The sequence below is a fragment of the Dermacentor variabilis genome, chromosome 2 (assembly GCF_050947875.1).
Source record: "Dermacentor variabilis isolate Ectoservices chromosome 2, ASM5094787v1, whole genome shotgun sequence".
In the NCBI taxonomy this organism is placed as follows: Eukaryota; Metazoa; Arthropoda; class Arachnida; order Ixodida; family Ixodidae; genus Dermacentor; species Dermacentor variabilis.
In genome coordinates, this window is record NC_134569.1 from 37,576,008 (window position 1) to 37,590,307 (window position 14,300).

At 46.8% G+C, this 14,300-nt stretch overlaps 2 protein-coding genes across 2 annotated transcripts in view; both read left to right on the forward strand.

Annotated features, from left to right (window-relative positions):
- Positions 1–632: 632 nt before the first annotated feature.
- LOC142571642 (uncharacterized) lies at positions 633–6,771 on the forward strand. The gene is made up of 2 exons (XM_075680159.1): positions 633–989; positions 6,287–6,771. Exons 1-2 carry the CDS (start codon positions 726–728, stop codon positions 6,602–6,604), a joined length of 582 nt encoding a protein of 193 aa, XP_075536274.1. The 5' UTR covers positions 633–725; the 3' UTR covers positions 6,605–6,771.
- Positions 6,772–10,676: 3,905 nt separating this feature from the next.
- The window catches only part of LOC142571643 (uncharacterized), a 33,669-nt gene continuing 30,045 nt past the window's right edge, over positions 10,677–14,300 (forward strand). The window contains exons 1-2 of the mRNA XM_075680160.1: positions 10,677–10,905; positions 14,108–14,138. Of these exons, the coding sequence (XP_075536275.1) occupies positions 14,137–14,138 (2 nt within the window). The 5' untranslated portion in view covers positions 10,677–10,905; positions 14,108–14,136. The remainder of the gene's footprint in view (positions 10,906–14,107; positions 14,139–14,300) is intronic.

A 14,300-nucleotide genomic window follows, 5' to 3' on the forward strand; every position in this document is an offset into this window, starting at 1 on the left:
ATCCATGATAGAATGTGTAAGCGCGACTGAACGAGGACGTAGAAAGAAGCAGACACACAAAGTGCTTTCTCCGTGTGTCTGTTTCTTTCTACGTCCTCGTTGAGTCGCGCTTACATCATTGTTAATTTAGTTAGTAAGCAAATGTTTACAAGTTTATACGGCCGATAAAACTACTATCCTTACTTCGTACAGCTATCTACTAAATTGCTATCGCAATTGGTGATTCGTCTTTCTGGCGGAACTGAGAATTTTGTTTCACCAAAATTGAACTTGAATTGTGTTTACTTTATGGTCATGGTAGAATTTTCAGTTTCATAAAATAATGCAGGCTCTACAATCTCTATCTTTAGATTATAGCTTTATGTTATAATATTTTGACTTATTTTACGCTTTACTCTAACCTACCCTATACTTGACCGATTCCCCAGAGTGGGTGCGTGCCAGCAGATCACAAGGATCTACATATATACATCTTTAATTCAATACGCTAACAGTTCCTTCACCGCCCGATTCATGGCCGATCCCCCAGAGTGGGTTGCACCATTTGCACCACCACCAGGGAACGAGTCCTTCGGCGTAACCGCGCAGCAGATGGTATATGCGGAAGAAGAGGAAGCAGAGGAAGAGGACGGGTCACGACGCCGGCTGGACTGGCGGAGCGTCGGTGTGTTGGGCAGGGCCATGCCCTGGCGGCTGACACTGCTGCTGCGACGGCGGCCGCGGACATGGTGCCCCGGAGGTGGATGACCACGCTGGCCGCCCTCACGACGCTCATGACGTCCACTCCCGAGAGAACGCCGCCACCGCAGCTGGGCGCTGCGCTGCGGTTCGACGATCGGCCGCATCCGCTGCGCGCCCGCACCGCCAAGCCGCTGCGGGGCCAGCCACTGGGCCAGCTGGCTGCGCTCGCACCTTCGGCGGCCACTATGGAAAGGCGCGCGGCACTCCGCTGGGGGGCACGGCGGCTCGACCTGGTCACCGTGGCACAGGTGCACGCTGGCACAGCACCGGGTGCTCAAACCACAATGCGATGAGGGCGCGTCTCGTGACAAGTGCGGCTGTATTTGCTCGAGAGGGTGCTCCAGGGAGGGCACAGGGAACAGCAGAAATGGGGGAAATGCATTTATATAGACAGATTTAATAAGAATCGCCCAATATGTCTTTAAATGTCAAAGTGTTGGCTGCCCAAGGTTTCGTGTGGTATGCACACAGCACGCACGGACGAAGGACGAGAACACGGGATGAGCGCTTGTTCTGCGTTTTTTCTCGTCTTTCGTGAGCGCTTTACATTCTTTTTCTTTTTCTAGCTTCAATTTTTATGTTTAAGGTTGCCTGTGGCAATTGGCACAATTCTAACCTTTGAGCTAAATTACTCGATGAGGGGGTCATTACTTCTCATCATCATCATCAGCCTGGTTACGCCCACTGCAGGGCAAAGGCCTCTCCCATACTTCTCCAACTACCCCGGTCATGTACTAATTGTGGCCATGTTGTCCCTGCAAACGTCTTAATGTCATCCGCCCACCTAACTTTCTGCCGCCCCCTGCTACGCATCCCTTCCCTTGGAATCCAGTCCGTAACCCTTAGTGACCATCGGTTATCTTCCCTCCTCATTACATGTCCGGCCCATGCCCATTTCTTTTTCTTGATTTCAACTAAGATGTCGTTTACCCGCGTTTGTTGCCTCACCCAATCTGCTCTTTTCTTATCCCTTAATGTCACACCCATCATTCTTCTTTCCATAGCTCGTTGCGTCGTCCTCAATTTCAGCAGAACCCTTTTCGTAAGTCTCCAGGTTTCTGCCCCATATGTGAGTACTGGTAACACACAGCTGTTATACACTTTCCTTTTGAGGGATAGTGGCATCCTGCTGTTCATGATTTGAGAATGCCTGCCAAACGCACCCCAGCCCATTCTTATTCTTCTGGTTATTTCAGTCTCATGATCCGGATCCGTGGTCACTACCTGCCCTAAGTAGATGTAGTCCCTTACCCCTTCCAGTGCTTCGCTACCTATCGTAAACTGCTGTTCTCTTCCGAGCCTGTTAAACATTACTTTAGTTTTCTGCAGATTAATTTTCAGACCCACCCTTCTGCTTTGCCTCTCCAGGTCAGTGAGCATGCATTGCAATTGGTCTCCTGAGTTACTAAGCAAGGCAATATCATCAGCGAATCGCAAGTTGCTAAGGTATTCTCCATCAACTTTTATCCCCAATTCTTCCCACTCCAGGCCTCTGAATACCTCCTGTAAACATGCTGTGAATAGCATTGGAGATATCGTATCTCCCTGTCTGACGCCTTTCTTTATAGGGATTTTGTTGCTTTCTTTGTGGAGGACTACGGTGGCTGTGGAGCCGCTATAGATATCTTCCAGTATCTTTACATATGGCTCATCTACACCCTGATTCCGTAATGCCTCCATGACTGCTGAGGTTTCGACTGAATCAAACGCTTTCTCGTAATCAATGAAAGCTATATATAACGGTTGGTTATATTCTGCACATTTCTCTATCACTTGATTGATAGTGTGAATATGGTCTATTGTTGAGTAGCCTTTACGGAATCCTGCCTGGTCCTTTGGTTGACAGAAGTCTAAGGTGTTCCTGATTCTATTTGCGATTACCTTAGTAAATACTTTGTAGGCAACGGACAGTAAGCTGATCGGTCTATAATTTTTCAAGTCTTTGGCGTCGCCTTTCTTATGGATTAGGATTATGTTAGCGTTCTTCCAAGATTCCGGTACGCTCGAGGTTATGAGGCATTGCGTATACAGGGTGGCCAGTTTCTCTAGAACAATCTGACCACCATCCTTCAACAAATCTGCTGTTACCTGATCCTCCCCAGCTGCCTTCCCCCTTTGCATAGCTCCTAAGGCTTTCTTTACTTCTTCTGGCGTTACCTGTGGGATTTCGAATTCCTCTAGGCTATTCTCTCTTCCACTATCGTCGTGGGTGCCACTGGTACTATATAAATCTCTATAGAACTCCTCAGCCACTTGAACTATCTCATCCATATTAGTAACGATATTGCCGGCTTTGTCTCTTAACGCACACATCTGATTCTTGCCTATTCCTAGTTTCTTCTTCACTGTTTTTAGGCTTCCTCCGTTCCTGAGAGCCTGTTCAATTCTATCCATATTATAGTTCCTGATGTCCGCTGTCTTACGCTTGTTGATTAACTTAGAAAGTTCTGCCAGTTCTATTCTAGCTGTAGGGTTAGAGGCTTTCATACATTGGCGTTTCTTGATCAGATCTTTCGTCTCCTGCGATAGCTTACTGGTTTCCTGTCTAACGGAGTTACCACCGACTTCTATTGCGCACTCCTTAATGGTTCCCATGAGATAGTCGTTCATTGCTTGAACACTAAGGTCCTCTTCCTGAGTTAAAGCCGAATACCTGTTCTGTAGCTTGATCCGGAATTCCTCTAGTTTCCCTCTTACCGCTGACTCATTGATTGGCTTCTTGTGTACCAGTTTCTTCCGTTCCCTCCTCAAGTCTAGGCTAATTCGAGTTCTTACCATCCTATGGTCACTGCAGCGTACCTTGCCGAGTACGTCTACATCTTGTATGATGCCAGGGTTCGCGCAGAGTATGAAGTCGATTTCATTTCTAGTCTCACCATTCGGGCTCCTCCATGTCCACTTTCGACTAACCCGCTTGCGGAAAAAGGTGTTCATTATCCGCATATTATTCTGTTCTGCAAACTCTACTAATAATTCTCCTCTGCTATTCCTAGAGCCTATGCCATATTCCCCCACTGACTTGTCTCCAGCCTGCTTCTTGCCTACCCTGGCATTGAAGTCGCCCATCAGTATAGTGTATTTTGTTTTGACTTTACCCATCGCCGATTCCACGTCTTCATAAAAGCTTTCGACTTCCTGGTCATCATGACTGCATGTAGGGGCATAGACTTGTACCACCTTCAATTTGTACCTCTTATTAAGTTTCACAACAAGACCTGCCACCCTCTCGTTAATGCTATAGAATTCCTGTATGTTCCCAGCTATTTCCTTATTAATCAGGAATCCGACTCCTAGTTCTCGTCTCTCCGCTAAGCCCCTGTAACACAGTACGTGCCCGCTTTTTAGCACTGTATATGCTTCTTTTGTCCTCCTAACCTCACTGAGCCCTATTATATCCCATTTACTACCCTCTAATTCCTCCAATAACACTGCTAGACTCGCCTCACTAGATAGCGTTCTAACGTTAAACGTTGCCAGGTTCAGATTCCAATGGCGGCCAATTACTTCTACGAGAGATCAAAATCAAAGGTGTAGAAATGTACGTGCTATCTGCCACATGCAATTTTTGAAAACTTGGTGCAGCTAAAAAAAAAAAAAAGGAGGGGGGGCGGGGCACCTGGTATGATACGTAAACACGTCTAGCCAACTGTATCACACAAGCACACCGATACGCTCAAGCAGCGTGCTATGAGCTAGCCGACTTTGCCACATCGTTTTGCAGCGTAATGCAGCCACAATCTGAAGGGAACCGTATGAAAGGACTGATATATTTTCATGGCGTTTTGGAAGCGGTGCTAAAGATCGGCCATGCAGCACTGGAGCAGTGAAGGTCGCGGGCGAAGCAGTCGCCTTACTTTTGTCATCCTTGCACTATACGCGGGACTTCCGTGTCTATAAAGTACGCACGCTACGTTCTTCAATGACATATGACATGATATGACTGATTATTCGGAGAGGAGGAATTACTTGCACGAGAAACTGAAACACATGTTCCACGAATTAGCGGAAATTAACTATTTGACTACTACTTATTTAATTACGTAACAGCACATACTGCAATTTACTAATTGTAGCGTGTGAGTTTGCATGCAAAGCATGACATATGCCTTTGCTTCGAGTTGTTGACAAATTCGGCTTCGCCCTGGCATCTGCTAGCCGCCTGGTTAGCTCAGATGGTAGAACAGCTGCCCCGGAAAAACGGTGGTCCCGGGTTGGAGTACCAGATCAGGACGAATTTTTCTTCAATTGCGCGGCCTATCTTTCGAGGAACCCGTATGGGTTTTCTTTGTAGCAATTGCTACGATTGGGTGGATGTCTTATTTTCCCTTAATGAGTTTGCAAGGCGTATTCGCTTTGAATGAATTTCCAGGATGACACTAGTTAGGCGATATGCGCCATCAACCCGCCGTAAAAATTCGATGTTTTTCAACATAGTTTTTAAGAAAACGCCCTTTTTATGCACTGAAGCACAGAAGTAACTGGAATGCCGATGTATTTTTTCGCACACTTTAAGAATGAATATCTTGAAACTGGCATCATACTGAAAATTAATTTCAAGTGGGAACTTCGTGCACACTCGCGGCTACAATTCTTAAATTCCAATATGTGCCGTAACGTAATTAATCACAAAGTTGATTAATCTTCATTAGTCGATTATGTATTTCGCTTTCTTTAAGTGGTAATGTGCGCCTTTTCGAACAGTCGAGCTCAAGGATAAGGGTTATACTATACCTGCCACAGGTGATTTCCAAAAATTCCGTAAGAATGATCACCCCGTATATAGAATCAAAGGAGATGTTACGAGGCTGAAGTGCGAGGAGGCGATCTGTACCCTCTTCAAGCACGAGGTTCTTTCCCGTCGCCTCCACCAGTCAGTGCCATTAAGCGACATTTCTCCCGCTTCTTCGGTATCAGGGCCGAAGACCTACGCGTACGTTCATGTCCTCGAGCCCCGGCTCCTTTTTCTCCCTCGCAGCAAGACACATTCCCAGAGGCGGTTTTGCTCGCGAGTGCACACGAGCTGCATTTGAGTGCTACGAGCACTGCACGCGTGACGTCATATCGCTGGCGGTAATTATATATGACTCCTCACAGAAGAAGGACGCATGAGCGCTTGAATTTTCAGCTGTTGTTGCGACGTATACATCGATTTTTGCGGGGGTATAAGCTCTCAGACACCCTTCACCGTGTCATGTCCGCACTGCGCTTATCAATGCAATACGCAAGCCTGGCGAAGGGTTCCTTAATTAAGATGATTTCTGCATATACTGCGTCCACGGTGCTCGCCCATCCTCTATGCTCCCGAGATGCAGGTCATGTTGAGCTCAACTGCCCATGCGCATCGTCGATGACGTTTGGTCCAACAACTATCGAGCTAAATTGTACTAGTGTCCAATAGTTCGGCACTGTTCGAGCGTTTGTCTTTCAAATGTACAAGAAAGCCTACGAAACGTCCGAAACTCCGAACAGGAGGACGGAGGAGCGAACGCTTCTGTCGAGCGATTTACGTGCATAACACGAGGCGCTCTTGTGCATCGCTGCACAGGTGGTGCTCACGGCGGCCACCGTGTCCGCCCTGGCGCTGGGCCTGTCCTGTTACGCGTGCCACAGCCAGCGAGCCAAGAGGGACAGTCGCCGCTGCCGCTACGCGAAGGTCCCCGACGGGACGGCGACGCCTGAAAGGCGCCGCACGCTGAGGCTGTCGCCCATCGGGCCTGCGGCCAGGTGCGGTCGCGACAACTGGGCTTCCATCTCGCTTGTCAACCTGCTCAACAACTACCCTGCGCGGGATGTCGAAGCGGGTCTCCAGGCCAACGACGACCGCGGCGATGAGGTCTGCAGCAGGACGAGCGGCACCACTTGACCGCCGCGCTCGTGCGCTGCATGTCGTGCGCGTTCTTATGAGAATGCTTGAAATAAAGGATCCTCGAAGTTAAGAAACGGTATTTCCGGGACACCGATGAAAATGCACCACTACTTCTTGCATTTGTAATGGTACGTTTGGACGTCTCGAGGGTGTCGAGTCTAAAGTTTACGAGACAAAAGACAGCGTAAAGAAAGAAGCTGAAACGCACAAAAAAAGCAAAAAATTAAGTTCCATTCCACTCTTCGCTGGTCATCCACCTTCACAGAGTGGAATGGCGCTTAATTTTTTGCTTTTTTTTCGTGCGTTTCAGCTTCTTTCTTTACGCTGTCTTTTGTCTCGTAAACTTTAGACTCGACACCCTCGATATATATATATATATATATATATATATATATATATATATATATAATGCGTACCTCTTCTACGCACGCAGAAAAAAAGGGAACCTAGCCATATACAGCTTCGCTGTAGAAAGAGAGGGAAAGAAAGAATAGCCGTTCGTGAGAGAAAGAAAGAAGAGAGACGGTAGCCGTTCGGTGCCCTTTGTCTTTCCGCGCGCCTCGGTGTGTTTGATCGTACTGCCTTTCGTCGTGCATAACATCCGCGTACCACTTTTAAAATTTTCGCAAACTAACTAGCCGAAATTATGCAGTGTACATAATTGCAGAATACAGTGTACAAATTATGCAGAATGTACATGAACGGTACATTCGGCTGAGACATTAGGAGGTGCGTGTTACTGAGTGCAAATACCAACGCTGTTCCCATAAATTATGCGTCTCGTGTAAAAATGGAACTAAATCCCACAGCCTGATGTACTGCTGAAGAGGAAAAAAGGCCCATTCACTATGGTGTATCTGAAGAAAGGTATCGCGTCTTCTTAAAATGAGCATACCAGTGAACCGTCTACGGTTATGGCTTGATTTTTGGTAGTCCTTGAATATGCGGTATGTCAATCAGCAGAAATGCGTATGAACACAAAGTGCAGTAACTTAAAGCTATAGTTCTGTGCTTTCGCAAGGTATCACATAGCTAGGTGCCTTGGATAGCAGGAAAAAAATGTTGCTTTGTCTTTTCGGTATTTATAGGCGCCGAAAGATGCATGTAGTAAGCTACCACAACAACTTGAGGCTTTCCGTCAATAAAAAAAAAAGTTATCTAGTAATATAAACTTTATTTCTCTTAGGAAAAAGTTATCCAGTTTCACGTGACTACAAGAACATTCTTTTGGCACTTGCGTAAGCGAGATCACTTTTTCTTTTAGAACTACCATGTTATATCACGCGCATCAGCTTTATTTATTTATTTATTTTTTGCAATGCGCCCTTCGCAGAGACAGCAGGTCTTCCCTCATAGATGACATATTTGTCAACGGCGATGCAGACCTTGACGCCATATTTCTTTTCCCTCGATACCTTGCGCACTCGCCTACGATAACGACCTGCTCGTTCAAAAGAGCTCATGACAATTTTCTAAAGAAGGGTGGACATGAATATGCGACTCAAGTCATTCTAAATTTCGCTCTCAAGCTTTTCCGCATAGCCCAAGGCCGCAGACGCAGCGGCATAATGCATCGCAGTAGCTTGTAGGTTTTGTAGATACGATTTGCTGACAGCGAGACGTCTGAAGTAATTTCAACTTAGTCATGTAGGAAGTCTCTCGATTATGAAGTCAATAATCGCTTGGGGGCGCAGTTTCTGCAGGTGTACACGCCATGGTTGCACCCCTAACAAATGCAGAAGAAAAATAAAATAAACGCAGATCCAACACACACAATGGGATTCTATGTGAAGTGACGATGACCCACAAAACAAAAGTGTCACTGGTACTGTCCCTCCATATTGTCGAGTTGGCCATCTTGTCGGCTCTGATTAGCCCAGAGGACCTCTCACATTGGCTCAAAATACCGACATGGGAGTACTTGACAATGTCTAGAATAGCACCCAACAAAGCCTTTTTGTTAAAATTGCTGATAGCTTAACTTTGGAGGCCATGTGTGAGAACGTTTTTGATATGCCTGAGTCTCTTTCGAGCGCATTGACCTTGAACGAGATAATTCTGCTGATGCACCTGAAATATTTTTGAGGTTTGCGGCATGGGGTATGTGTTATACGATCGGCCAGCAGGGGAAGTGACCTTGCAGCCAATCCTGCCCTACTGCGGCGAATCGCTTCGTGATGCTAACGATGCGTCCCCTCGGACAGATCGGCGGCGACACCAAGGCTAGACACGTTTGGCGAATAGAGTATTGATGGATGGTACACTGCCACCGTCTCCGAAGATGTGAGCAGGAAACTATTCGAAGAGGGCGTTCTAGTACGCCGTTTCATGACGACCACTGCCAACCGCCAAGGTCGTTTGACAAACGCTCCAGCTAATTGCTGGGTCACCCCAGAAACCACCCGCCGTGGTTGCTCAGTGGCTATGGTGTTGGGCTGCTGAGCACGAGGTCGCGGGATCGAATCCCGGCCACGGCGGCCGCATTTCGATGGGGGCGAAATGCGAAAACACCCGTGGGCTTAGATTTAGGTGCACGTTAAAGAACCCCAGGTGGTCAAAATTTCCGGAGTCCTCCACTACGGCGTGCCTCATAATCAGAAAGTGGTTTTGGCACGTAAAACCCCAAATATTATTATTATTTACCCCAGAAACCAAGACGCGCCAGTTTCAGTCAAGCGTGACAATCCCTGTCTACCATAGCTGTCTACGAGACGCCACTCCTTTTAGTATAAACCCCATGCAAGCGATCTTGCACGCGACAGCGACAGGCGACGCGATGGAGATGGCTGTCGCGTTCGCTCGTCGCCTACAAGTTGCACCCCATGCGAGCGATGACTTCGAGCGACGTCTCCCCAGTGTTGCCGGTATGAGGGCAGCAATATAGGCGCCGAAACTAGCGTGACGCGTGCTTTATTAACTTAAGTTGATGTATTTTACTGTAAAAAGCAACATAAAATATTTCTGAAAGTCTTGCAGTAGGTTCTTATCCTTGCACCTATAAAAATTCAATCGTTTGCTCGTTCCGTGCGACAATCGGAAGTACTGGAGTTATGTACATCTAGTTCCGGCTTTGCGCTATTGGCTAGTCGCTCATAGCACTTCCGGGCGACGAGCGACGAATTCTAGATTTGCAAAACCGAGCGATCGCGCGACAAGACCTAGCGATCTGTTCAAGCGACGGCCTGATCCGTCGCGCGAACCCGTCGCTCGTCGCTGTCGCGCACAAAATCGCGCTAATGGGGTTTAGCCTTTTGTGTGTTCAGTGGACAAAAGTGCCGGAGTGATTATGAGCACCCTCGCCCTCAACGCGGATTCTTCGGCGACTTTGGACGCTCCGATTGGACGAAGGTGTGACGGCCGATTTTCCTGGCCTAGGGATCCAGGGAGGTCAAAGGGGATTTAAGCGGACTTTTTCGGCTCCTCAGGGGTGCTTCAATTCAGTCATACTAGATTGTTCAGATGTAACGTTCTCTACTCATGTAGATATTACAAATAAACTCAGCGCTCCTCGTTCTCGATGAGAACATGTTCCTTCCTTCAACAGCGTCCTTAGAGTGGATGAGTCGGATGACGGCATGGGCCAGCTACCCTTTTTGACATGCGCGACCCATCTCTTACAATATGCAGCTCGCTAAAAATCGTAATTATAATTTCACTATCATGTTTTACTGCAGCTTGTTTATAAGGGTCATAAAGGCCTATTTCTGCAGCCTGTTTCTAATATTTCTATATATTTTTAAAACAACTTTCCAACAGCCAGAAATAATTGGTGCCTTATATAAATTTACATTATTGCGACCTCGAACTGCACATTAGATGTCGAGAAATTATTGAAATGCTAAGCACACAGCAAATAGCACTGGCAACAAATTCGCCAGTGAATTTAGTCACATGACAACGCGTCAACGCGTTCGAGACCTATTTGAAAGTTTGCGCAGAGACTTTCTCGCGGAGTTTCGAATGTCGTCTGTCGACGCGCTTGGCCAATCTTTGTTCGAACACTTTTCGCAGTGTCGCACAGAGGGCAGCACCGTCGCCCCGGGGCAGAAACTCATTTTCCGCGCGTTGTTCGCACCACTTTTAGCGAGCGGCATTATTCCTTCGACGGCGCTCATAGAGAGATCATCTACAGCGCGGTACGATGCTGAGTGGTAAAGAAACTGCTGCTACGGTGCCAGTGGAAACCTCTGCGGTTTTGTGGACGGAGTGACGTGAACCGACCCGTCGGATGGGCCTCTGGAGACAAGCGTTCGCTCTGTCGGTGTCAGCTGGGACGACCGCAGCGCCACCTTGAGAAGGTAAACGTGTACAGCACATCGATTATGTTTTCGGTTTGGCCGATTCCAGCCGCCGCTTGCTTAACCCGAGCGACAGGTGGTTTGGTCGACCGGACTAAGCATTCGCTGCCGCCAACGCGCGAGATCGCGCTGCACGTCGCAGCGAGGCACGCGTCAGCTGTTTCTTTTTTTTTTTTTTCTTTATTGCGCGTGCCTTTCTTTTTTTCGTTGCAGAAGGTGACATACGTACACCAACATACCGCAATGCACTGTACGCCAGTAGATTAAAAAGAAGAGACATAGACAGACAGAAAATTAAACAACGGACCAGTCAAGGACGCAACAGGCGCGACAATATTATTACACCTGTCAATATCCAAAACGCCTGCCCTGTACGGCACTTATGCATCAAATAAAAATAAATGCACGGCAGAAACTTGAACGGGCGTGTAGCGAGGTTGAATACGCGATTGTGAAGCCGGAGTAGTACAGAAGACACCTGGGGCAATTAAAAGTGCCGGCAGGCATTTCGGACCCTCCGTGCGTAAGAATGAGAATAGAGTCAGCCAAGGATCGCGACAGGACGCGTTGACGCCAAGGGCGTATTCGGGTTTAATAAATTAAGCGCGAATAATTAAACAGCCCGCTACTGCGCGCGCCGTCTGCTGGCCTCGCTTCGTCGCAGAAATAGTCCGTCTGCCGTGCGTGGCAGACGGGCGAGCGAGGCCAGCGCCGTGAGGTCCCAGGGGAGAAAAGAAGGTATAATGCGATGACAGGATTGTGGGGGCGTAAAATAAAATTGAGTGTGATGATGAGCCTGGCAAGTCGATAAAGCGGGGCGCGGAGATGCCCGCGGAGAAAAGGCGAGGAGGATTCATCTACCTGTCGCACACTTCCCTGGTGTCGAGGTTAGCCTCCAAGAATTCAAAATGGCGGCGAATCGATGAGCGTCGCTAGAGGGAAAGGGGGAGAGATTTAGGGACAGCGAGGAAAGATTGTGGGGAAGAAAGGAAGGCAAATGGAAGGCTCTGGTTTGAGTTTGATCACGTTTTTCTTTCTTTTTGTCGCGTTGGTGCGTCGGCAAGCGATTTTCCCCGCAACATTTAGTTTCCCTGCGGCGGCTCAAGTGGAGTAATGGTCCATTGAGGCTCGCGTACTCGCGCTTATGGGGCGACGGTTATCTCTTTCCTTTAGCTCGTTTACGTGGATGCAGATGCTGCAGTTTTTCGAGTACCAACTTAAAATTTAAAAAGTTCGGGACAAAAGGCAAGACTTTGAAGATTGATTCGAGTGGCTGAGCATCTGTACACATAGACGAAAAGAAAAGGGAGAACGAAAAACGATAGAGACTTATAAAAGGGCTTGTTTTGATTTCTTAAAGCTGACCGCACTCCCTGAAAAGGCAATGCTTAAGTCTGGTGCGCTACGTCACGGAGACATTGAACAATTGGTCTTTCGCTTTATGTGGGCCAATATAGTGGAAGAAAAAAATAAGAAAGACAGATAGAAAATAAGTAAGTAGAAAAAAAAAGACAAACTGTGTGCGAGTTTGCTGCACGTAAATTATCGTAGTGCCCATCATTGCACCATATTAACACATGTATATCGCGGGGAGAGCCTTAAATATGTACCTAAAACCATGTATAACACTGGGAAAATGCTAGAATACAAAAATATACTAATAAATAACTTAGAGGTCCGGCTAGTTAATTGAGAAATTATTGATTTCTACTGTTTTATGGCAGGGAGACGAAACTGCACATCAAGAATCAGCGCGGAGTTAATGGCGAGAAATTACCACAAAGTAATGGTAACGGATTTGAATAAGAATATTACAACGGCAGCAAATCGTTACAGTCTGACCAATACGGTCATTTAAAAAAAAAGTGTAAGCAAATGTTCAGCTCGCTAAGCTGAGTACAGCTATATTCACATTTTGCTATGCTACATTACATGTTTACCTTTCACCATCAATAAGTCACAAATATTTCTTATACGACACCCCCTCTCAGTGCAAACGATGAAGGACACTTGTTGAATGCATAACATGACAACGTGATATCGTGCTCTTCACGCTGTTATTATGATGCTGAGCTGCACTTTTCTTTAACTTAGTTAATCGCAAAAGCTTAATTGCCTCCCTTTACGGTCCGTGTAGCGGAAATGCCGTGTTATGAAAGTAACGCCATAACTTTTGGTAAGGTTGCCTGGGCAACTGAAGTGCATGCAGTCTGGTGTTACTGTCGCTTCCTCCTTCTACAAAAATTCCATAATACACTGAAGAATTTGCCGACTTCGCATGCGATTAGCACGCGAGATGCAGCACATCAAAATTGGTGTAAAAAAAGAAAGAGAATGAGGCGGAGGTGGTGGCACGGCAGTATCGTGTTAAATGAGAAAAAATGTAACAGTGGCGACACATAACGCTTCCTTGTCTTCTGGCGGTATTGAAAAAAAATAAAGAAAAAGAAGGAAAGACGTGCCTACCAAAGTCGACGCGAACAAAGACAAGGTTTAAGTATATAGTATGCGTATCTATATATGTACTGAAATTGGGGCATTAAAGATGATGCAACGTTGCATAATTGCATGATATTGTTTGCATCACTTGGATTATTTTCTTTGTTTCCTTTTCAGACCTTACATTTTTTCCGGACCCTCTATTACTTTTTATTCAAGTGGAGTTTCTTCACTCGCTGTTTATGTTTTGTTTTGTTTACGCACATGTACCACAGAGAAAGACATTCATGTACGTCGAAGTTGTCTTCTTTCGCGTCGACTTTGATTGACGCGCCTTTCTTTTATTTTTTGTGCCATGAGGCCAGGTGGGCCCAAGGTAGTGCAACTTATGGTGCAATTTGGTTGAATTTCGACTATATTGGCGCTAATCACGCTCGCGCAATTAACAGCACATACTGTGAGACTAACCCTCGCTTCTCGTCTCATTGAGACCTACATTTTGATGCCCCTTGTGACTCGCTACGACGCTCTGGAGGCGCGAAAGGGTCTTTGTTTGACCCAGAGGCCAGAGAGATACCCAGAACCCACATACGCCAAACCCATGCGATGTCGCTATAGAAGACCTTGTTTTCAAAGAGTACTGATCTAAAGGTTCGTCCGGCGACATTCGCAATGAAGGTTATGCTGCATGTTTCACCTAAGTAACAGCGCCGGTCCGTAGGAATCAGCGCAAGAATTTAACATTTATTTATTTGCTTTGCAGGCGGCTGCCGGACATTCCCAAGGGCTAAAATGTAAGTGGCACATTTCGTCATTGTTTCATTAAAGACCACGTTTCATTAAAAGACCGCCCGCGTCCCACGCGAAGGGAATTTCTCTTACGTAAGAGCGTTTCTTCGTTCGCTTGCACGCGGCGCTCACTGCCACTCATGACAGCGATTCGCGTGATAACGAGA

Coding starts and splice junctions, on each gene's coding strand:
- LOC142571642 (XM_075680159.1), top strand. CDS start 726: ATGGTGCCCCGGAGGTGGATGACCACGCTGGCCGCCCTCACGACGCTC. Junction 990..6,286: donor ACCTGGTCACCGTGGCACAG/GTGCACGCTGGC, acceptor ATCGCTGCACAG/GTGGTGCTCACGGCGGCCAC.